This window comes from Rattus norvegicus, chromosome 10 (genome assembly GCF_036323735.1).
Source record: "Rattus norvegicus strain BN/NHsdMcwi chromosome 10, GRCr8, whole genome shotgun sequence".
Lineage (NCBI taxonomy): Eukaryota > Metazoa > Chordata > Mammalia > Rodentia > Muridae > Rattus > Rattus norvegicus.
The window spans coordinates 5,777,731-5,799,782 of record NC_086028.1 but is presented as its reverse complement, the minus strand read 5'-3'; the positions used below and the strand labels follow the sequence as shown (position 1 = coordinate 5,799,782).

Here is a 22,052-nt window from a genome sequence, read left to right as displayed (position 1 = left end):
CCCGAGGTCACAATGTGGGTACAGAGCAGGGCTGCAGGGCGAGTGCAGAGACCCCCAGGACACAGATCAGTAGCTCCCACTGCTTGACTCCAGACGGCTTCCAGAACCTTCCCCGCAGCCTTCTGCTTGGTTCTGATGCTCCCCTCCAGACTTCTGGTGAACTTTCATTTTAACCTGTTGGTCAAACTGAAACCCTGCCCCTTGCAACAGAAGATCCCATTCAAAGGCTATTTGATTGGCACACACTACTCTACACCTCTCGCCTTTACTCCCACTGGACCTGGCCAGAGACGAGGAGACAGAGCTTGGTACTTACGTTCCGTCAAACTTCTCCATGCCGTGGAAGAAGCTAATGGAGTCGGATGTGTTTCTCAGGTTAAAACAACTCTCATCAATATACTGTGAGGAGCTCTTGTCCTCGATGTCCCGCTCTAGGGCATGTTGAGCGTCCCGATTATCTCTGCAGGGAGAAGCAACGTGTGGTCACCCTGCGTCCTCCACCAATGGTCATCACCATGCAACAGGCGGAGGCCAAGCCCAGGCTGCAAGCCCAGGCCTCAGTCTCCAGGGAAAGTGCTCTATGGCACACCCAGAGGCTTCTCAGCTCTATTCCCACCTGGTGTCAACACCTCACGGCCATAGCCACTAGGGCTAGCTCCAGGACAAACTCATCCGTTATCAGGAAAACAGAAGTGAACCAGGCCAACAACATGATTCAGGACATAAAAGAGCTTGCTACTCATGCTTGATGACTTGAATAAGGAGAGAACTGACTCCTGACCGTTATCCTCTGGTCTCTGAATGACATGGGAGTGTGTGCCAGCACACACACACACACACACACACAATGCAAGTTGGAAAAAAAGAGGATGGGCCAGCATTTGCTATAAAAAGCCAAGTAGTCAATATCTCAGGCTCTAAGTAACACAGCATCTCAGTAGCATTCACCCAACCAGTCACCCCCACATGGTAGCTCACAACCATCTGTGACCTCAGGTCCACAGGATCTGGCCTCTCCAGATACCAGGTACACATCTAGTACACATATGTGCTTGTAGGCAAACACTCATACAAACAAAGTAAAAATAAGGCTCTTTTTAAATCCCTGTATTTCCGGGCAGTGGAGGCACACACCTTTAATCCCAGTACCTGGGAGGCAGAAGCAGGTGGATCTCTGAGTTCAAGGCCAACCTGGTCTAGAGTGAGTTTCAGGACAGCCAGGGCTCCACAGAGAAACCTGGCCTCAAAAACAAATAAACAACAACAAAAACCTGTATTTATAAGAACAGAAGGCAGGCAAGATTTAGACAGTCCCAAGCATTTCTAGACGAAAGTCTGGAGTCATGTCCATCACAAACAAGTCACTGTGAAGTGAGGCTATTTGACCAGAAGAGTTAAAGTGTAGTTAAAACCCACTCACTGCCTTCAGGTCGCTCAGATTTATATAAACAAATACAGCAAAAGTAAATATAATGACCATGGTAAAGGGAAACATGGGGGCCTTAAAAAGACAGGATGTAATACAGTGGAGGGAACCGTTAAAGCGGCCAGAGAGTTAACGTGGAGGACTTCCCGGGGTTGAGCCCGTGTCTGAGCTGGGTGCTCATGTCAAGTAGGAATAAGCATTCTGGACAAAGCTGCACAGGAGACAGAATTCCAAGCTAACACAGAAGCAGAAAAGCTGGAAGTGGCCAGCTTTCTGGGGACCAGGAAGCAGCTCAGAGTCAGGAAGTGGATGGAGTAAGGGTCTGGGTGGAGTCGGAGGCAGGGCCTGGATAGAGGCAGGGACTGAACAGGGTCAGGGAGTGGTGCCCGGAGTCAGAGACTGAGTGGGGTTGGAGATGGGTCAGGTGAAGAGGAAAGGAGGGGTGGGGGCAGGGAGATTCCTGGGATCAGAGCTAAGAAGCTTGGCCCAGGCAAACCATCTTTGCGATCCTCGCCAGATACCAAGTACCTGCTTCTTCTTCATTTCCGGTGTTTCAAATGACATCTAACACCAGAATGAATGAATTCCGAAAGAAGGATTCAGAGTCTGGTCTTAAAAGGAAAACAGTAACTCTTGGCTATTAATAGAAGGTCATTTTAGACCTAAATGTAATTCCTAGCTAGGATCTAGCAACTCTAGGAGCCTGAACCCCTTTCTGTTTATTTCTGTTGGTTGAAGGTGAGTTCTTGTTAATAATGGCAGGGTCTTGAAGTAGGAAGGCGATGGCAAGGCATTAACAAGGGTTCGGCCAGGCACCAGCCTCTCCTCCCTCCCCCTGTGTCTCCCTCCTCTCAATCTCTGGCTCCTCCCGTGTCTCCATCGAAAACCCTTCTGTGTCCTCCTTTCTCCTTTGTCTCCCCCCTTCTTCTCCTCTCCCCTCTCCTGTGGATATGGTTGCTATTGAAAAGTGCCTAATCACTCAGATGAACGTCCCCATGGTGATGCTACCGTGTGACACCTCGGAAATCCTGTCAGGACACCTCGCCAGGACCCACCCAGGGTCACGTTAAGTCAGGATAGAGAACTCAGACTGTGTCTTGGCTCATGAACATGGGCTTTAATGAAAGCCAGAAGAGAGCTGGGAGCGCAGCAGGCATCACTGCTGCGTGCTGGTGAGGCCAGGAGGAGGAGAGACCTCTGAGTCCTCTTTTCCGGCATACTCTCACCCTGCTGTCAGTCTACCAGGAAGGGCCCAAGCTTGGCCCTTCCCCAGACAGGAGGAATCTTTTCTGTCCTTTGTGGATGAGTGTACCCATTAGAATGCCCCGCTTCCTGGATGTAAGTCTCAGTCCTGGCCCAAAAACCCTTGAGCCAAGAGTCCTCACCCATGACCACCTGGGCAAGTCGGCCTCCCAGCAAACTAGGTCTGAGCATTCATTCCCACACTACAGACCACCCTGCTGGCCGCATCAGGAAGGGCAGCCTGGGCCGTGCCCTCTGCGACAAGAGCCAGCAAACGAGAAAAGCCAGCAGAGCAGCGTGTCTAGGAAAGGTAAACACCAAACTCCGGTGCCACTGGGAGAAGCCGTCTCCTGAGAGCCGAGAGGCCCAGGGGCTTAGCTAGGGGCCCCAAGCCCAGCAAAGCACGGGCCTCCCTTTAATTATGCTAGGGGGCCCCGGCTTGGCATGATACCAGTTTACATCATGGTCTAAGAACAGAAGCTGGTGCCTTTTGAAGACTCCCTGCTGAAGCGTCTGCCAGCACCCTTCTGGAGATGTCCCAGGTCGCTGGCTTATTGCCTAATGTCACTGGGTGCCGCCCTTCCCAACGTCAGACCTGGCCTGGGGAAGCCATAGCTAAGGTGGGTCTAGGGAGGCTGGTGCCTTCTGTCAGTGACAATGGCACCTGGGATGGGCTAGCTCTGGAGAGCAGACAACATCCCTCAGTGGTCCCATCCATTGAGAGGAGCATTGGCAAATCAAGACACACTACCACCCTTCCCACCCCCACAGAGCTAGTGTTAAACATCTAACAGCACATCATGAATCTCAAGAGTTGCCCAGAGACAAGTTTCCCAGAAAGCTGGAAACCCACAAACAACCCTGAAGGAGAAGGCTCCTTACCTAATCTGGAAATCAATTCTTTTAGCTAATTTTCTCATCTGATCCTGGCAACATTTTAGTAAATCTACTTCCTGAAATGAAAAAAGAAAGTCAGAAAGAGCTGATGCAGGTGGACATTCACAGGTCAGAGCCCTCTTGCAGGAACCCCATGTAGGGAAACACCAGAGTGGGGATCCCAGGACCATGGAAGCTGAGAGTGGATGGTAGAGGCCTGGAACTCAGCACAGCATCCTCCTGCCTCAAACTCTCTAGTGCTGGAATTGTAGGCGTGTGCTGCCACACCTAGGTTTCTTTTTTCCTTCTCTTCCTCTTTTCTCCTTTCTTTCTTCCCCCTCTCTTCCCTCCTTCCCTTCCTTGTTTCTTCCTCCTGCTTCTCTCCTCCCTCTCCTCCCCTCTCTCCTTTCCTCTCTCTCCTCTCTCTCTCTCTCTTCTCTCTCTCTCTCTCTCTGAATTGAACTTGAACTCAGGGCAGGCAATTCTACCACTCAGCTATCCCCTACCCCTCTTTTTATTTTGAAATAGGAGCTCACTGCTTTGCCCAGACTAGCCTTGAACTCATTTTATAGCCCATACAGGCCTTGGCTTAGTGATGCTCTGGCCTCAGCCCCCTGTGTAGCTAGTATTACAGGCATGGGGCACTATATTTGGCTTCTTTTATGTATTTAAAAATTAAAACTTAACAACCACCTATGTGCAGAGTGATCACTGATTATCACTAAATAAAACCATGCACATGAAGCGGTTTACAGTGTGTAGTACACACTTAATAAACACTATGCTTAGCATCAGGCATAGTGCTTGCCTAGCATACATGAAGCCTTTGCTTGGGTTCCCAGCACTGTATAAACCGGATGTCATAGTGTATATCTGTAATCCTAGTGCTCAGAAGGATCAAGAGTTCAAGGTCATCCTCAACTACACAGTAAATTTGAGGATAGCCTGGGCTACACAGGACCCTGCATAAATGAACAAAAATAAATACATGAGCTTATACTATTATCATGGCGCCATTCTTATGGCCATTTTTAAAATAACATAAGGAGATAAAATAATCCTGTTCTATTTTGGTTTCTCCCCATTTCTACTTGGGGCTCTACTCATGTTCTCTCAGCCCTAACTCCACAGGGCATCCTGTCTGCTCCAGACATGCTCCTGTCTGCTCCAGACACTTCACTCAGAACCTTTGATCAGCCAGCTGTTCTCTCTCCCACTCCCAGGGGGTGCCTTACCCGAATAAGGTTTTTCTCCACGTTGTCATGGACCAGGTCAATCCCAATCCTTTTCTCACGATTGTACAGACACTCCAGGGCCACCTATTGGAAAAAATGGGAAAGAGGGTATCCTGTGTAGGCCTAGGTAGACCCTAAGTGTAGGTGACATACAGCCTTTGCCTCATGGACTCTGTTTTGTGAGAAACTTGGTGTTCCATGGGCCTTGTCACTATGCTTTTGTGCCAGGGGCACTGACAAGCCCTGTATTCAAGGCAGGACAAGGACATGTCCCAAGAAGCAGAATAATTGGGAGGGAGCCCATGATGGTTCACCTTGAAATCACCTTGATAGGGCTTAGAAACACCTAGAAACCAGACAGAGTGTCACATGCCTTTGGTCCCAATACTCAGAAGACAGGAGCAGGTAGATTTCTGTGAGTTCCTGGTGAGCCACAGTGTGTTCCAGAACAGTCAGGGCTATACAGTGAGCCTTGTCTCCAAAGAAAAGAGAAAGAAACAAAGAAAGATGGACAGATGGAGAGATGACAGATAGATAGATAGATAGATAGATAGATAGATAGATAGATAGGAAGATGGATGGATGGATAGATAGATGATAGATAGATGATAGATGAAGATAGATAAATGGATGGATAGATAGATAGATAGATAGATAGATAGATAGATAGATAGATAGATAGATAGATGATAGATCCATCAAAGAGATCACCAAAGCACACCTCTGGATGTGTCCATGAGGATGATTCCAGGATAATCTATTGATGATTTCGGACCTCATCAATAGATTAAGGTCAGAGGTTAAGTCTAGGGGAAAGTAGGTCACAGGAGTATATCTCACAGACCTCTTCCTGTGTTTTCTCTTTGCTTCTTATCTTCCAGGAAGTAAACAGTCTCTGTCACACATTTCCACGGCCATGATATTTTGGCCAATCGATTATGGATGAAACATTCTGACACTGTGAGCTGTCATCAACAGGTATTGATCACAGGGTCACACCCCTCCTATACTCTCCTAAGCTTCCCCAAACCATGATGACAATAAAGCCAAGCTCTGCTGTCACTTCAGATGTGATGTGTCAGCAGCTATCCTACTTCTAGGGTTCAAACTCAGGCTCAGCCATTTCTTACTGTGTGCACTTGGACACGCTGGGTAACCTCTCAGGCCCCCTGTGCCTTCATGTCTATGTGGCCTTGGGATTGGTGCATTATCTCACCAGTCAGGCTTGTTAACAGACCATGCTCACCACCAAGTGTCAAACCCTCATGCAGAACCCTGTCTGTGGTGGAGGTCTTCACTGTCAGCTCCACCCATTTCCCTGAGCTGGGGTCTCACTGAAGAAAAGGGAGGGGACAAGCTGAGCACCAGCGTCCCTCTCTCTGCTTCCTGACTGTGGACAGACATGGACAGATGCCTCCCGCTCCTTCCACCGTGATGACTGCTCCCTCAAACTGCAAGTCAAAATAAACCCTATCCCTCAGCTACTCTTACAAGGAGTTTTGCCATGGCATGAGAAAAGTAATTTGCCGATGGTCCCTCTTGGGGTTTCAATGACAATGTTTGCCCTGCCCTGTAAGCCTGATATTTGCATGCTTACTCTCCAGGTGGCGAACTGTTCAGGGGAGATTAGATGTGGCCTTGTTGCAGAGTCACTGGGGGGGTGGTCAAAAGCCCACACACCAGGCTGACTCCCTCCCTCCCTCTGCCTGTAGATCAGGATGCAAAGCTCTCAGCAACTGCTCCAGCCAGCACCATGCCTGTCTGCTTCCCACCATGGTGATCACAAGTTAACCCTCTGAAACTGTAGGCACACTCCCAACTAAACTCTTTTGTAAGAGTTGCCTTGGTCGGGGCTGGGGATTTAGCTCAGTGGTAGAGCGCTTACCTAGGAAGCGCAAAGCCCTGGGTTCGGTCCCCAGCTCAAAAAAAAAAAAAAAAAAAAAAAAAAGAGTTGCCTTGGTCATGGTGTCTCTACACACAGTGGAACAGTAAATAAGACAGTCCCTATGACTGTCATGACAATGTTGTCACAGTCCCTGGACTTCATTCCAGCTGTCTTGGGGACCTGAGCACAAGAGAAGGCAGGAGAATGAGATGTTTGGTTACAATTGTTCTTATAGGGATAAGGAAGAGACCATCTACCAGCCGGCCTGTGACATCATAAAGGCCAACAGGCTTAAGAAGTGAGCAGAGGGTTCTTGAAGTCCAGGCATGGAGCAACTCAAAGAGGAGAGGCGCCCAGTGCCTTGTTGTTTAGGAGCTTTGGGGGCCCTCCTCTGAGGTCTGTTTGGCTGAGGTGTGGGAGTGAAGCCCATTGAGCGCACAGAGAGCCCTGCCACAATGCAGTCTGCATTCCAAAGAGCAAAGAGAAACATACCTAAAGAAATTAAAGATGGTTCAGTGGGTGAAGACACTTACTGCCAAGCCTGATGTCCTGAGTTTGACCCCTAGTGCCCACATGCTAGGGGAGAAGCAACACTTACAAGTTTTCCTTTGACCTCCACATACATATCATGGTGCACATGCATGTGCAAATACACACTTGTACAATAAAAAATAAATTTTAATAAGGGATGCAACAAAAATAAGGTGACCTTGGTGGGTGGGGAGTACCCAGTGGCTGGCCAGGGAGGAAAAGACAAGTGGTGATTAGTTATAGGATATTCGAACCAGTTTCTAGTTAGGTTGTGGCTCAACCCTTAGCACACACCTTTAATCCCTTTAGCTGGAATACAGACATGGCCTTAGTACGCACCTCTAATCTCAAACTAAGAAGGTAAAGTTAGTTTGTAGAAGGAAGCACCCATGTTTGAACGTGATGTCCGAGTGGCAGAAAAAGTGACGAATCAGAGAAAGATTTCACAGAATAGAATATGCCCAATTCTCATGAGAAGATAGAAGGGAAGCTACTTAAGGGAGAGACAGACAGTACAGGAGGAGAGTACAGTGCAGGAACAGAGTAGAGATTGTGGAGAGCAGGGCAATAGGGTTGAGAGGGAGAGCAGAGCAGCAGAGAGGGAGAAGGAGGCAGTGTTACCGAGAGAGTTTTACAGAGACAGACTGAAGAGAGAACGAGCTAGACACAGGGAAAGACAGAGCAAGCAAGAGAACGAGAAGGAGCCAGAAGATTAGAAAAGATTGCTAGTTAACTTGAAGCTGAGGAGAGCAATTCAGAGGCCGAGAGAGAAGCCAGATCGAATCAGTCAACTTGGAGAGAGGAGTTTGGGCCAGAACAGCTGAGTTGAACCAGCCAGCCAGAGTTTAGAAAGAACAAGAAAGGGCGAGCTTATTCAGCAGTAAATCTCAGAGGGTGAAAGCATTCTAGGCCTAGGTCAGCAGATGGAGGTGGTAAACCTCAGAGAAGGATTTACATCAGGAGACATGAAACATGAGACAGAAAGGCAAAGACAGCAGGGATGAAGAAGAAGTTCCTGCAGTGCAAAGGTTAGAGAAACAAGAAGAAAGCCACTGGGACTGGCAAGGAGAGAGGAAGGCCAGAACCTTAGTACTGGTTATGGAGGAAGGGAATTCAGGAGTTAAGAGTTTAAAATGGGTCTGGGGATAGAGCTAAGAGTGCGTGCTTTGCAGTTCCCAAGTATAACATAAACTGGGGAATGTCTGTAATCCCAGCACTTGAGAGGTGAAGGCCAGAGAAGCAAGAACTTAAGTCATCCTGGGCTACATAGTGATTCTGAGGCCAGCTCAGGCTACATGAAACAGCATCCTACAACATACCCCCAAAAGATGTTAAATGTAAGGAGGCCATCTGGGAGCCCATAGGAGAAGGATGCCATCTAGTTTGCTATTTGGACCACGCTTTCCCTCGGCTGCTGAGGGTAGGGAGCCTGGGAGAGAATGGCCATTCCTGTCGCTGAGAAGCATCTGGACTGGGGTAGCCCAGGAGACATGGAGTAGAGAGAACTTGGGTGTGTCTGGTGCCCGAGTCATGTGTGCACAGGCAGAGCTGGGTTTCCAGCCAAGCCGAGGGAGTGAAAAGAGTGCGAGTGAGAACAAGACTTCCCATGATGCTGTGGTCCCTGTCCAGCCTGGGGCTGGGGGTGGGGGAGCAGCGCTCTCCCCAGATGGACGTGGGAGTTCCAGAGTGATAAGAACCAATGCCACGACCTTTCCTGTCAATGTCTAACTCTGGGGTAGATACAGCTGACAGGTGTCTCAGCCTTCCACAGTCGGGAGTCCCAAACCGAGCCCCTGTGTGATCCTCTGAGACCCAGAGCTAATTCCCACAGCAGGAGGTACACACAGACACCCCCACCCCCACAGCACCCAGCTTCTCTACCCAATAACCAAAACCTTCTCCAGGGCGCAGAGAAAAACATTCTTTTACCCAGACCCTTCTGCAGCCAGGAGGCCCCTGTGAGCTCGGGCAAATAGGCTAAAAAGGGGAAAATGGAATTCTGGATTACTGCTATTCCCGGCCAGCATGAGATAGAGCTGACATTTTGTCTTTTGCCCTGAACTCACTTCCTGCCTCAATGAGAATATCAAATGCTCTGGGAGTCTGTCACTTGAAATAGGATCCTTCCTTTTAGCATTAGGACAAGAACCACCTGCTCTGGGTGACTGAGAGGGAGAGTGGGGAGGGGAAGTGGGGAGGGAGGAAAGGGGAGGGGGCTGGTCCCAGGCATGGAGTTGGGTCTGCATTTGTCTCTGGAATCCTCATCCTGACAGAAAAACTGTTTGGCTAGGCTACAGCTGCTAAGCATCCATTACGTGCAAGCCAGAGACATTTTAATGTGAAAAGCTAGGAGGCTAGAAGACCAAGGAAGTGTCAGGAACATGACAGACACATGAAGATGGGTGTTCACTTACTCAAAAGTGTCCATTGATCCCTGAATCCACTAAGAAAAGCTGGATGGAGGTACACACGCATGCATGTGCGCGAGCGCACACACACACACATACATATGCACACATGTGTACACACGTGCATCTATACAATGCACATATGCACATATATACACTCACACATGTGCACATGCATACACTCACATGCATGAGTACACGTGCACACACACACACACACACACACATGCACACACACCAAAAAATAAAACCTAAAAATGGAGCTACCATGTGACCCGCTATACCACATTTTGTTTGTGCTTGAAGAACTAAGTTAGCATCCCATAGAGACACTTGCACTATTTACAACAGCTAAGAAGTAGAACCAGTCTCGATAAAGAAAATGATGGGATTTATTCAGCCTAAAGAAAAATGAAATTATAACACTTGTGGGAAGGTAAATGAAATTGGAAATCATGAGAAGCAAGATATGTCAGACTTGGAGAGACAAATAGATGTTCTCTGTTCTGTGCTAGATCTTCAGCTGTGTGAGTGCACACATGTGTGCATGTGCATGTGCATGCACGTGTGTATATGTGTGTGTGTGTGCATGCACATGTGTGTGCCTATGATCTATATTTCTATGTGCTGAGACTTGAGCTAAGGTGTAAAGGGACCGTGAGAGGTCAAGAGGAAATCCTAGAGATAGGAAACAAGGGGCAACGTTATATTTGATAATGAAGCAGAGTGGGGAGGATTGTCAGGGAGAGCCGGAGCACAGAGGGGATAGGCATGGAGGAGGTATGAGAGGACAGGTACAGTGGTTTAGGGTTAGGAAGTGTGTCCTTGTTGGAGGAGGTAGGTCAGTCCCGAGGGGTGGGCTTTGAAGTTTCAAAAGCCTACACCAGGCCCAGTGTCACTCTCTCTGTATGCGCCCTGCAGATCAGGATGTAAAGCTCTCAGCTACTGCACCACTGCTAGGCCTGTCTGCTTCCCCCATGATGATTATGGGCTCACCCCCTAACTAAGCAAGCCCCAGATAAGAGTCCCTTAATCAGTGTCTCTTCACACACTAGAACACTGAGTAACTAAGACAACTCGGGACCTTACATCGGCATGTGTCTTAGGGTCTCCATTACTGTGAAGAGACGCCATGACCAAAGCTACTCTTATAAAGGAGAACAGTTCATTGGGGCTGGCTTACAGGTTCAGAAGTCAGTCCATTATCAGCATGGCAGCATCCAGGCAAGTATGGTGCTGAGAGTTCTACATTTTCATCGAAAGGAAGCCAGGAGCAGACTGATTTCCAGACAGCTAGGAGGAGGTTCTCAAAGCCCCCCCCTCCCCATGACACACTTCCTCCAACAAGATCACACCTCCTAAAAGTGCCACTTCCTGGACCAAGCACATTCAAACCACCACAATATGTGTGTGCTCACGCACACAAACACATACGAGCGCTGGCTACCACACTCCACTTTAGACTGGGAATGTATCCAAAAGCATTGGCTAGACAGTAGTCAATCAGTACACAGGTCGATAAGGACATAAACAGCCACCAGGGCAAGCAGCAAGCAGGGGACACTCCTGAACATGTCAGTGAGAAGGCAGAGAGGTTCTCTGTCCCAGCAGAGCCTAATCCCAGTCAGTATACACAGAAGACTAAGCCATAGAGGCTGGAAAGACAGCTTAGTCACGGGGTTGCTGTGCAGGCTGGAGGAGCAGAGTTCCCATCAGCCAGGCACAGAAGCATGAAGTATAATCTCAGTGCTGGGGAGGCAAAGGTAAGGATACCCAGAGGCCAGTAAGTGGGCTTCTAGTTCAGTAAGAGACGCTGTCTCAGAAAATAAGCTGGAGAGAGATTGAAGACGTCCACCTCTCATCTCCATGTGTTGTACACATAACTAAGTCATACATGTACACAAACAGACACTCAAAGTCAGTTGTGTCTGTTAGAAGATGTTGTCTCCAAAGTCCTAATGGCCCCAGCATGTGTGCGCACACTTGCATAAGCAGGTACACGATGTCTTCATGGGGCCCTTATGTAATGACTGATATTAGCTGTCAACTCGATTGGCTGCGATCAACTGATAGGCTCTGGGAAGGTGTGTAAGAATATTTAATGAGAGGGAACCCTCCCCAGCAGTGGACAGCAGCCGCATGTGGCGAGGGTTTGAGGAAATCAGCGCAGCTTTTGCCTGCCTGCCTTCATTCCTTGCTAGTGAGACCATCTACTCTGCTGCAGCTGCTATTGCTGCTCTCCTTCAGAACTCAGCTTCTTCAGCTTTCCAACATGGACGGAAGGCCTGTAACTCTTCAGGTCCTCCCTGGGCCTCCATCACTGACTGGGATACTGAGACACTCAGACTCCTGCACTGAGCAGCTACAGGTTCTCAGTCCCTTCAGAAGGCTGTCATTTCACTACCCAGTATGAAATGTGTGCACCAATCCAATAACCCTCTCCCCCCCGGCTGTCTATATTCATTCTACTGGCTCTGCTCCACTAGGGAACCCTGACTAGCATATCTAAGGAGAATTAAAATTGATCCAGTCTGAAAACTTGCACCTGATTGAAGCTATTCTGAGTTGACTGAGATTATTATTATTAATTTTTTTATTATATGTGTATGAGTACTTTGCTCCCTTCCATGTCTATATGCCACAAATATGCCGTCCCCTCGGAGACTAGAAGAGTGTTTCTGAGCCCGTGAAATTAGAGTTCCTGGCCAGTGTGAGCTAATGCCATATGGTCGCTAGGAGCCCGAATCCAGGTCCTGTGCAAGAACTACTGCTCTTAACCCTGAGCTATCCCTCCAGGATCCATTCAATTTCACCTTAAACTTCTGATATCGAAAGACGATGCAGTTCAACCCACCTGCAAGGCGCCTGTCACCTTGACTCAGTGACAGCAGGTGCAGTGGTGTCTCCTTCCCCCACTCACCTGCAGGGGATTGTTCATCTCCTCAGCGGCGCACTCCAAGCGCCTCTTGAGGGTGTCCATGCTGTTGCTCTCCGTCAGAAGCCTGTCCAGCTCATAGCACAACTCGGACTTCCAGAAGCCGATGTCGCATACCCTCTGGTTCAGGTTCCGGGAGGTTCCCTCCTGCATCTGGTGTATCAGCTGGTCCTTATCCTGCATGATTCGCAGGGAGTCGCCTGTCAGTCGGCCGGCCCATAGCCGCGAGGCCTCTGCACCTCTGAGCTGCAGATCATTGGAGCGGTCCCAGTCGCGTTGGGTGTAGCGACAGAAGAGCGCGGAGCGGAGCGAGGGCAGGATGGTAGGCGGCCGTCGGCTGCTTGAGCATTCCTCTGGGCATGTCTGCTGGGTGGTGATCTTGTAGAAGACGCTCGGTCTCCACGCGTTCAGGTAGCGATATCCAGGCAGGTGAAAGGGTTGGTAGCACTCCTGTACCACAGGGTCCTGCCCAGCAGGGGGCAGCGCCTGCAAGCCACAGACTTTCTTGGGACCACAGTAACTCGCTGTCTGAGTGGTTCCAAGAAATTCCATCTTTCCCCATCAGCCCCACGTGGGCAAAACTTTGCCCAAGGGGCCAGGGCATCCCAGGAGCTAGGAGCCGCGGGGCCTCTGTGACTCAGTGCTGGTGTCATAAAGCAGGTTAGGGTCTTTGTGCCAGGTCCTGGTTCTCCAGGCGTTTGAAGACTCTATGATCCAAATAAAAGCAGTCAACAAAGAGAAGTGTGTTTGGAGCCTGAAGAGACAGTTTGGTGGCTAAGAGCACATAGTGCCCTTCCAAAGGAGCTGAGTTCCTAGCAACCGCGTCACAACCGCCTGTAATTCTAGCTCAAGGAGAGCTAATTCCTCTGTCCTCTACAAGCACCCACGCACACAGACAAATGCAAAAACACATCATCAAAAGGAAAAGAAGGTTGGTTTTTTTTTTTAAAGATAGGGCGTGGCCCTGGCTATCGGTGAGCTTGCTTTGTAGACCAGGTTAGCCTCGAATTCTCAGAAATCCTCTGCCTCAGCCTTCTGAGTACGGTGATTAAAGGCTTGCAGCACTGCTCCTGGCGGCTTTTTTTCCCCCGATTTTTTTTTTTAAGTGAGTGGAGTCTTTCGACCCCTCAGGTTTGGGGTTGAAAGAAATGGCAGGTGTCCATCATTCTGGAACAAAGTCTGCCTTTCTAAAGTCAGTCTGGGGAGGGTAGCAAATCTAATGCGGTCCATACTTCTCTCCCTGTGGGATCAGCTGGGCCAACATTAGCCATCTTTGTTTGTTTGTTTGTTTGTTTGTTTGTTTTATTCCCAAGATAACATCTTAACAGCTCAATCTTGCCTGCAGCCTCAAGGGTTTGGGAGATGGAGGCAGAAAGTGGGGATTAGGTCATCCTCAGCTCTCTGTGTTTTGTTTTGTGTTTTGTCTTGTTTTGTTTTGTTTTGTTTTGTTTTGTTTTGTTTTGTTTTGAGACAAGGCTCCAGGTACCCAGGCTGGCCTTACACTTGATATGTGGCTAAGAAGAACCTTGAACTTCTGATTCTCTTTTTCAGCTCTCCTAAATGTTGGGATTACAGGCCTCTGCCACTACATAGTTTGTGCTAAAGTTTGAAGCCCATGGTTTCAACGCATGCTAGGCAAGCATGCTATCAGGTATATCCCAAGCCCTTGGCTCATGAATTTGAGGATATCCTGGGCTACATGTGACTGAGTCAAAGCATCCAAGGTTTTAAAATGGTCCATGCACTGCAGACTGATACTCAGCTGTAGTGTTCTCGCCAGCAGGAAGAGTGAGTCGGTACAGGACTGAGCGCGGACAGTTAGATCACAAGGACTAAATGTGGAGTGATTGCCACGGAGAATCATGACACTCTAGGCAGGTAAAAGGGGGCAACAGAGACAAGCAAGTTCCACAACTGACAGTTTTGAGAGTGCAAAAATGGTCTCATCAGTCTTCCTGGAACATCGAATGGGAGGAGGGGAGAAGCTGGAGCTGGAATGGGATGATCAAAGCGCTGTGTGGCGGTTTGAATAGGTTCCGTCCCCATAGACTCAAGTGTTTGAATGTGTGGCCCACAGGGAGTGACACTGTTAGATGTGTCCTTGATAGAATAGGTGTGGCCTTGGTGGAAATGTGTCACCGTGGCAGTGGGCTTTGAGGGCTCCTAGCGCTCAAGCCCCGCCCAGTGAGCAGAAGACAGTCTCTCCTGGTTGCCTTCAGATCCAAACTCTCGGCTCCTTCTCCAGCACGACGTCAGCCTGCACACTGACATGCTTCCTGCCATGAGGATAATGGACTGAACCTCTGAACTGTAAGCCAGCTCCAACCAAATGTTGTCCCAAGAGTTGCCTTGGCTGTAGTGTCTCTTTACAAAATGGAAACCCAAACTAAGACACTCTGCTCTGATCGTGGAGGAGACTGTACAGTTACTCATGGTTGTCAAGAACATTTTAGTAAAACTGGATGAATCAGGGCCAATGAGATGGCTCGGTGGATAAAGACACTTGCCACCAAGCCTGATGACCCAAGTTCAGTTCCTAGGATTTACATGACAGAAAGAGGGAAACAACTCCTGCAAGCTATTGTCTGACCCTTGACCTCTACACAAGTTTTGTGGCATATGTATGCACCCCCTACACACACACACACACACACACACACACACACACACACACACACATGCCTTAGTTAGGGTTTTACTGCTGTGAACAGATACCATGACCAAGGTAACTCTTACAAGGACAACATTTAATTGGGGCTGGCTTACAGGTTCAGAGGTTCAGTCCATTATCATCAAGGGGGGAGCATGGCAGCATCCAGGCAGGCATAGAGCTGAGAGTTCTGCATCTTCATCTGAAGGCTGCTAACAGAAGACTGGCTTCCAGGCAGCTAGGGTGAGGGTCTTACAGCCCACACCCACAGTGACACACTTACTCCAACAAGGCCACATCTTCTAATAGTGCCACTCCCTGGGCCAAGCATATACAGACCATCACAATATGTGTGTATGTGATTTTAAAATTTTAAGTGAATTTTTCATAAATTATACTTCAACATGCTTGAATTTTAAAACATGGAGGGAAGATTTTGAGCTCCAGGAAGCTGACACCATACTTGTTTTTCATTATAATTAAATCCCCAGCATCCTGCACAGTATCAAACATCTGGAATGAAACCCTTACTTCTCTGGGATGTGTTTAATGACAAACTGTCCCACTGAGAAACTCCCTCCACTCTTAATTAGTGAGTGTTACAACACGGTGTTGAGTGTGAAGGACGCTACCATGTTGGGCCTTACCCTCTTTGGGAATGGAGAAGAGAAACCTGACCCTCTGTGGCTCTGGTTAACAGGTGTATCAACCAGCTTCCAAAATACCCGAGACTGTTAATGGATCAGAAAAAGGTTTATTTTGGCTCATAGTTCTGTAGCTTCCGGTCTGTGATTAAGTAGCTCATTGCTTTGGGCCCCTGACAAGCTGTGCCCTGAGAAGGCCACACGTCATGACCAGAGTGTGGTAGAGGAATGGTACTAAACCATGAACAGGGAATCAAAGAGAGGAGAGGAAGCAGGAGCCTGTAACCCTTTTCCAGTAGAGCTCCTCCCCATCCCGAGATACCTTTCACTAGGCTCCACCATCTCTAACAGTGGCTCCTTTGGAACCAAGCCTTCGACAAAGGCTTTTGGGGACACTCAATGTCTGAAGTACACACAGGTTGAGACTTAATGGTGATTTTTCTCCCTAGTTCCCTATAAGGTCAGGTGAGCAGTCAGAATGTAGAGAAATGACATTTATTAGCCACATGGTGTGGAGTGCTGTTTTACATATTCCAGTATGTCCTTTCCATGGGATGGGGTAAGAAAAGCACTAGGCTCTAGTCTGCTCCGGTCTGCAGACTTACAGCACGGCGTCCTCTCAGTGTGATGTCACCCCTAAGAAGTGTCTCTCGAGAGTCAGGGGCCAATGAATGCACTCAGGCATTGAGCGAGCAGCTGGGGCGGATTCCAGAGGTGGAGTTGCCTATCGCCCTGGGCTGCCACCATTAGCTGATATTGGTGTGGAGGTATTTCCAGGGACCTGAGCAGAACAGGAAATGACAGAGCAATGGCTGTAGCTCAACCTTGGTGACCCTTTCCTAGAAACACCGAGTAGATAATATGAAATGAAAGAGAGGGGAAGGACGGCAGCCACAGCCGACAAGGACACAGGAAAGGCTGCCACAACTGTGTGCCATGTCCTAGACAGTGGAAACATTCACACACCGAGAGCATGAGTCTGTTGTTGTCGTTTTCAAAATCCCAAAGGAATCAATTCGATTCTATTTCCTGAACACTTCTATGATAGACAGGGAGCATCTCCACCTACTGGCTGATTCTAGGATTAAGCCTGCATTAGTGGATGGTGACAGGGTATGCAGGTGCCACAGTGCACACGTGGAGGTCAAGGACCAACCTGCTGGAGTCGTTCTCTCCTCCCACTTGGGGTACGGGGATTTGAACTCCATTCTCAAACTGGATGGCAAGGCCCTTTACCTGTTGGGCTGTCTTACCAGCAGCACCCTTTCCTTCCTTTAAATTTCTTTCTTTGTAAAAAACATGGTTGAACCCTGAATCCTTGAATTAGTGGCTGATCTAACCTTTCTCCTCTTTCTTTCCTTCCTTTTTTAAAGATCTATATATTTTCATTTTATGTGTCTGTCTGTCTGCTTGTCTGTGTACCATGCATTTCTGGTGCCCTTGGAAACCAGAAGACAGTGTTGGCTCTCTTCAAACTGGGGTCATAGAATGTTGTGGCCTGCCACATGGGTGCTGGGAATTGAACCTGGGTCCTCTGCAGGGGCAGTCAGAGATCGTGGCAGTTGAGCCATCTCTCGAGGCTGACGGTGAGCAAGCCTTAACCAGACCTGTCCAGCTGAACCAGCAGCTGATCTCGTCCTTTCTGCCTCGACTTCTGGTCTTGCTTGATCCAGACTTTCGCAGTGTGATTGGTGCAGCTTTCCCGACATTGCCTCAGTTTCCCCTCTGTAAACAAAAGTGCAGGACTTGACCTCCACAGCTTTCACTACAACCCTAAATTCACTTAACTACAACTTGCTCCTTGCAATTCTGGCTTCATGTCTTTTTTAACTCAAAATAACAAATATTACAAATAAAAATTTTATTTATTTAATGTCTGGGGACACAGATGTGCCATAGTGGGTATGTGGCAGTCAGAGACGACTTGTGTCGTTCTTCTTCCACCACGTGTGTCCCAGGTCATCAAGCCAGGTGGCAAGCACCTCAACCTATTGAACTAACTTGCCGATGCCTACGTTTGATGACGCCCAGCTGCCTTCTAAAACAAAAGACAAACAAAAAACAAACAAAAAAACAAACGAACAAAAAAAAAAAACCCCTCTATCCTCCCCACTTTGCAGATGGGAAAACTGAGTCTTAGAGCCGAGAAGTAGTTTATGTTAATCGGTTCAAAGATGTGACAGTCAGCCTCACATACATGTCTGACACCAGACACGAGCCTGCAACCACCTCATTCCCTTGACCTCTCTTCCCCCAAAGCCTTCGATGCCACTGCCCCAAACCCACGGCCAGGGCAGGGCTAAAGCAACACGAGGCATGAACTAAGTTTCAGGAGTCTGAACTGATAAGGTACTGAACTTAAAAAAACAATAAAAAGCTAAATATAAAAAATTATTTAATTTAAATATAAAAATAAAGTCCTTGAAGATTTTTAATTAAAAATCTATTTTTTAAATTTGGGGTGGAGGGGAGCACAAAACATACTGCGTCTGGATCCCGTCTGATCTTGCTTCACTTACCAGCATATTACTAATCACAGTTTTGGACGTCCTCCTTAGGAAAGATCAAAATAAAACAGGCTTTTAAAAAGAGACTAAAGAATTAAATACTAGCTTAGAGACCAAAAAAACCCCCAGAGGTTAAAAAATTTTTTTTAAATCAAAATAAAAAACCCTCAAAAATTCAATGTAAAACTTATAATAATATCAAAAACATTTTCAGACAAAGTTTCCACAAGGGCTTAAAAAATTAAAATGGCAGACCATAGAGATACAATACATTAAATTAAAAAGCCAAATTTTGCTTAATAATGCTAACTTAAAATAATGCCACACAATAAGTTCTATGTTTCATTTTATCAAATTTCAAAAATTGAGACATACACTTATGTTACTACATCATACAACTAACACGCATTCAAAATTCCAACGGACTTCCGCCTTCCGTTCTGAGGCGGTGTTCTGACAGTTCACTCAAAGACGGCGAGCATCGGTTACCTCCACGTGGGGTTGCTTCAGTTGTGAAATGCCCTAACTTTATCTTCAGACAAAAGGCTGTCTGAAAAGGACAGATGGACGTAGGATAGTCACTGCTGGGCTCTGCCAATACAGACTAAGCTAGTCCTTCGTAATTCCTGCTTCACTTAAAGTCTGTGATGTTCTGGGCCAGAAGGCTAAAGATAGAGGCTCCAACATTATGTGAAATATTAGAGACCGTCCACTGGCAAGCTATATCTGTCATTTCTATGATTTTAAACGCTGCAACCATGTGCTTCCTGCATACTCAAATAATATTTACTCCTCAAACCTCTGATAGGGTTAAAGACTAGACAGTTCTATTCTTACAGTTAAACGTGTTTAGGATTTAAGATGATCTTAGGATCTGGCATAGGCTGTTTACACAAGTGCTCAGCCACTGCTGGATCTTAGTTTCACCATTAACTCTGTCTCTTCTCTTTCCTTTCCTCCTATCCTTTCTTTCCTTTCCTTTCCTTTTTTTTTCTTTTCTTCTTTTTTCTTTGTTTGAGACAGGGCCTCCTTATTACCCTTGGCTGGCCTGGAACTCCCTGTGCTTATCAGGCTGGCTTCAAATTCATAAAGATCCACCTGCCCCTGCTTTCAATGCCGGGATTAAATGTGTATGCCCCCCACAAGTTTATTTACCTTAAACGACAGTTTCCTCATCCAAAAGCAGAGGCAATGGGAACTGGGAAAATAGGATTGCCAAAAGATGCACATTAGGAAATTCACATAAAACATACATACATCAGCCAGCAAATCTATCATCAATAAAATGCTGGTAATGGCAGAGATGGACTATTGATTAATTTGTTTTTTTACATCCATAGTGCAGGGACAGGCAGAACCTGTGCTTTTATTAAAACTTGTGCCAACTCATGCCTTGGCGGTAACCAACCGCTCTCTAACTGAAATTAAGGCTCACTTAAATGGCCTTGTTAGTTAATCAAGAACTAGCCTTATTTTGAACCATGTGCTCCTTCACCCCCTCCCCCACCTTCAGTTATCATCACTAAGGCCAATGTGACATGTCATCGCTAAAAGTCAATGCAAGTGTGTCCACAGCCACCACTGTTGCACGTTTTCCCTATGTCTGTGCTCCATACCCTATAAAGCTGGCATGACCACAATCTGCTCGCTCGCTCGCTCACTCTCTCTCTCTCTCCCCCCTTCCCTCCCTCCCTTTCTTCTCCTTCTTCTTTTTTCCTCTTTCTCTCCCTCTCTCCATCCCTGTTCTGATATGGCCTTTCATGACCCCTTCCCCAGTAATCTTTTGTATGAGGTCTGTTGTGTATTTTTATTTTTTCAGCATGACTTGGCCCCATTTACCAGCATGCCCCTTCGATGCAAAGACTTTTCAAGTCTGTTACCCTACAGTGTCTCCTACTAATGTCAGATCCACACTCATAAAGTCTCACCCACATGACTGCCCACACAAGAACTGAACAAGGACCGCTGCCAATGCACATGCCAACGTGGACGGGGTCATGGCTCAACCTTACACCTTCTACAGGAATGCTGAGAAGGGGAGAACTGATTATCCAAAACCGAATGGTCATATAAGTATATATTATAGAGAGCCAACAGGTTGTATTTATACATGTATATATAATATATAACATGTATTTATATATGTATATATAATATATGTTTAAATGTAATATGTAGCATATTTAATAATGTCGTGGGGTATTCATATGACATGAATGACAAGAGTTTAAGCCAATAGGAATATTTTGTCATTCAGAATCCCAGTGTAGCACTGAGCCTTTCTTAGAATGAGTTTTTAGGCACAAAGACCATGTTCTGGGTTGACCTACTTCAGTTAACAAGAACAATCAGTCAGAATCGGCACTACAGAAGCTAAAAAGCAAAGGTTAGAACATTTAGAGTCTTACCCAGAGCCATGGACTTTGGTGGAGTAAGTCTTTGTTTTCATTTTAGCAGGTGGTGCTGCTATGGGCAAGCTGAGTTTTACAGCCTGAATGGCACTCCATCATGGAGTCAGTTGTGCTAAGGTCTCGGGGCCGACTAAGGTTTGGAGCCCTGTTACAATAACAATAAAGGAGTCCATGAATTTGAAAAACAGCAAGGAGAGGTATATGGGAAGGAAAAGGAAGGGAGAATTATGTAATTATAATCTCAAAAGTGAAAAATCTTTAGAATCTTTCAATGAAAACAATAACAATCACCACCACCATCCTGTGCCAAAGTTGCATACAGCCATGCTCCCACGGCTGACTATGGACAGGATGTCTTCATGGTGTCTAAAACACTGCTCCACAGACACAGCCAGATTTTCAGAGAAATGGTAGCAGCAAGGACAGTGGGGACCTGGAGAAGTGAGAGAAAGCTAGGAAAAGCTCCCAGTGGGGACACAGGAGTGTGTTTGAAGAGGTTACATCAAACAAATCTGAGGGGAAAGCAACAAAACAAAGTATTATTCTCAAAAGCATAGCGATCTTAAGAGTGTTTGGGGCGCTTGTTGTTTTGTTTTTTAAGTCCAGGAGCTGGGAGTGGTGGTGCACATTGCAATCCCAGCGGCTGAAAGATGGAGGCAGGAGGATCAAATGAGACCTTTTACTTCTGGGGACCGAATTTACGGCTTTTCACTTGTTAGACAGGTACTCTACCACTGAGTTACGCCCATTTATAAAGTTTCACCTCTCCGCCAAGTATGGCAAGAAAATCATTAATTCAGGATCAGCCTGGGCAGAAGAGAGGAGAGAAGAGAGCAGGAGAAGTGTTTTATTGGTTGTCTTGTTTTGTTTCAGTGCTGGGAACTAAATATAGGCTCTCGTGCATGATAGATGAAGCACTCTCCCAACTGCGCCACAATCCCAGCCTGTTACAGAATATAAGGAAAGGCAGATTATTTGAAACTGAATAAATACTGACATGGATTGTACTTTTACTAGTAGTATTGCATCGTCACCGAGGTCATGGAGAATAACGTTCTTTGACGACAAAAGCTATACTTTAAAAACAAAACCCAAAACCGTATTACTGTGCATACGTGCATGGAGAATCTATCCTCTCTTTCCATCCATATGAGTTCTGGGATTTGAACGCAAGCTGGCTCAACAGCGCCTTTAATCGTTGGAGCCACTTCATCTGTTCAGATGCCATAAATGTTTAAGAGTCTCTCTCACTTTTAGCGGGAACAGACATAGGAGCCCCACCCACTGCACACACACGGGTTT

At 47.1% G+C, this 22,052-nt stretch overlaps 1 protein-coding gene and 1 long non-coding RNA gene across 4 annotated transcripts in view; both read right to left on the bottom strand.

Moving 5' to 3' along the window:
- Tekt5 (tektin 5) overlaps positions 1 to 13,127 on the bottom strand; it is a 36,756-nt gene extending 23,629 nt beyond the window's left edge. Inside the window, exons 1-4 of the mRNA NM_001014224.3 lie at positions 12,524 to 13,127; positions 4,780 to 4,863; positions 3,551 to 3,621; positions 317 to 460 (exon numbers count right to left, since the gene is read on the bottom strand). Coding sequence (NP_001014246.1) covers positions 317 to 460; positions 3,551 to 3,621; positions 4,780 to 4,863; positions 12,524 to 13,090 — 866 coding nt within the window. The 5' untranslated portion in view covers positions 13,091 to 13,127. The remainder of the gene's footprint in view (positions 1 to 316; positions 461 to 3,550; positions 3,622 to 4,779; positions 4,864 to 12,523) is intronic.
- Positions 13,128 to 15,266: 2,139 nt separating this feature from the next.
- Positions 15,267 to 22,004, bottom strand: LOC102553451 (uncharacterized). Of its 3 annotated transcripts, XR_010055290.1 has the most exons (6): positions 21,748 to 21,883; positions 20,748 to 20,895; positions 19,495 to 19,537; positions 18,352 to 18,385; positions 17,358 to 17,557; positions 15,267 to 16,613 (listed from the first exon to the last, which is right to left on the bottom strand). It is a non-coding gene; the product is annotated as an uncharacterized LOC102553451 (long non-coding RNA). The 3 variants fall into 3 exon arrangements; XR_010055289.1 differs by having other exon boundaries at positions 15,267 to 17,557; positions 21,866 to 22,004; XR_010055288.1 differs by having other exon boundaries at positions 15,267 to 17,557.
- Positions 22,005 to 22,052: the final 48 nt, after the last annotated feature.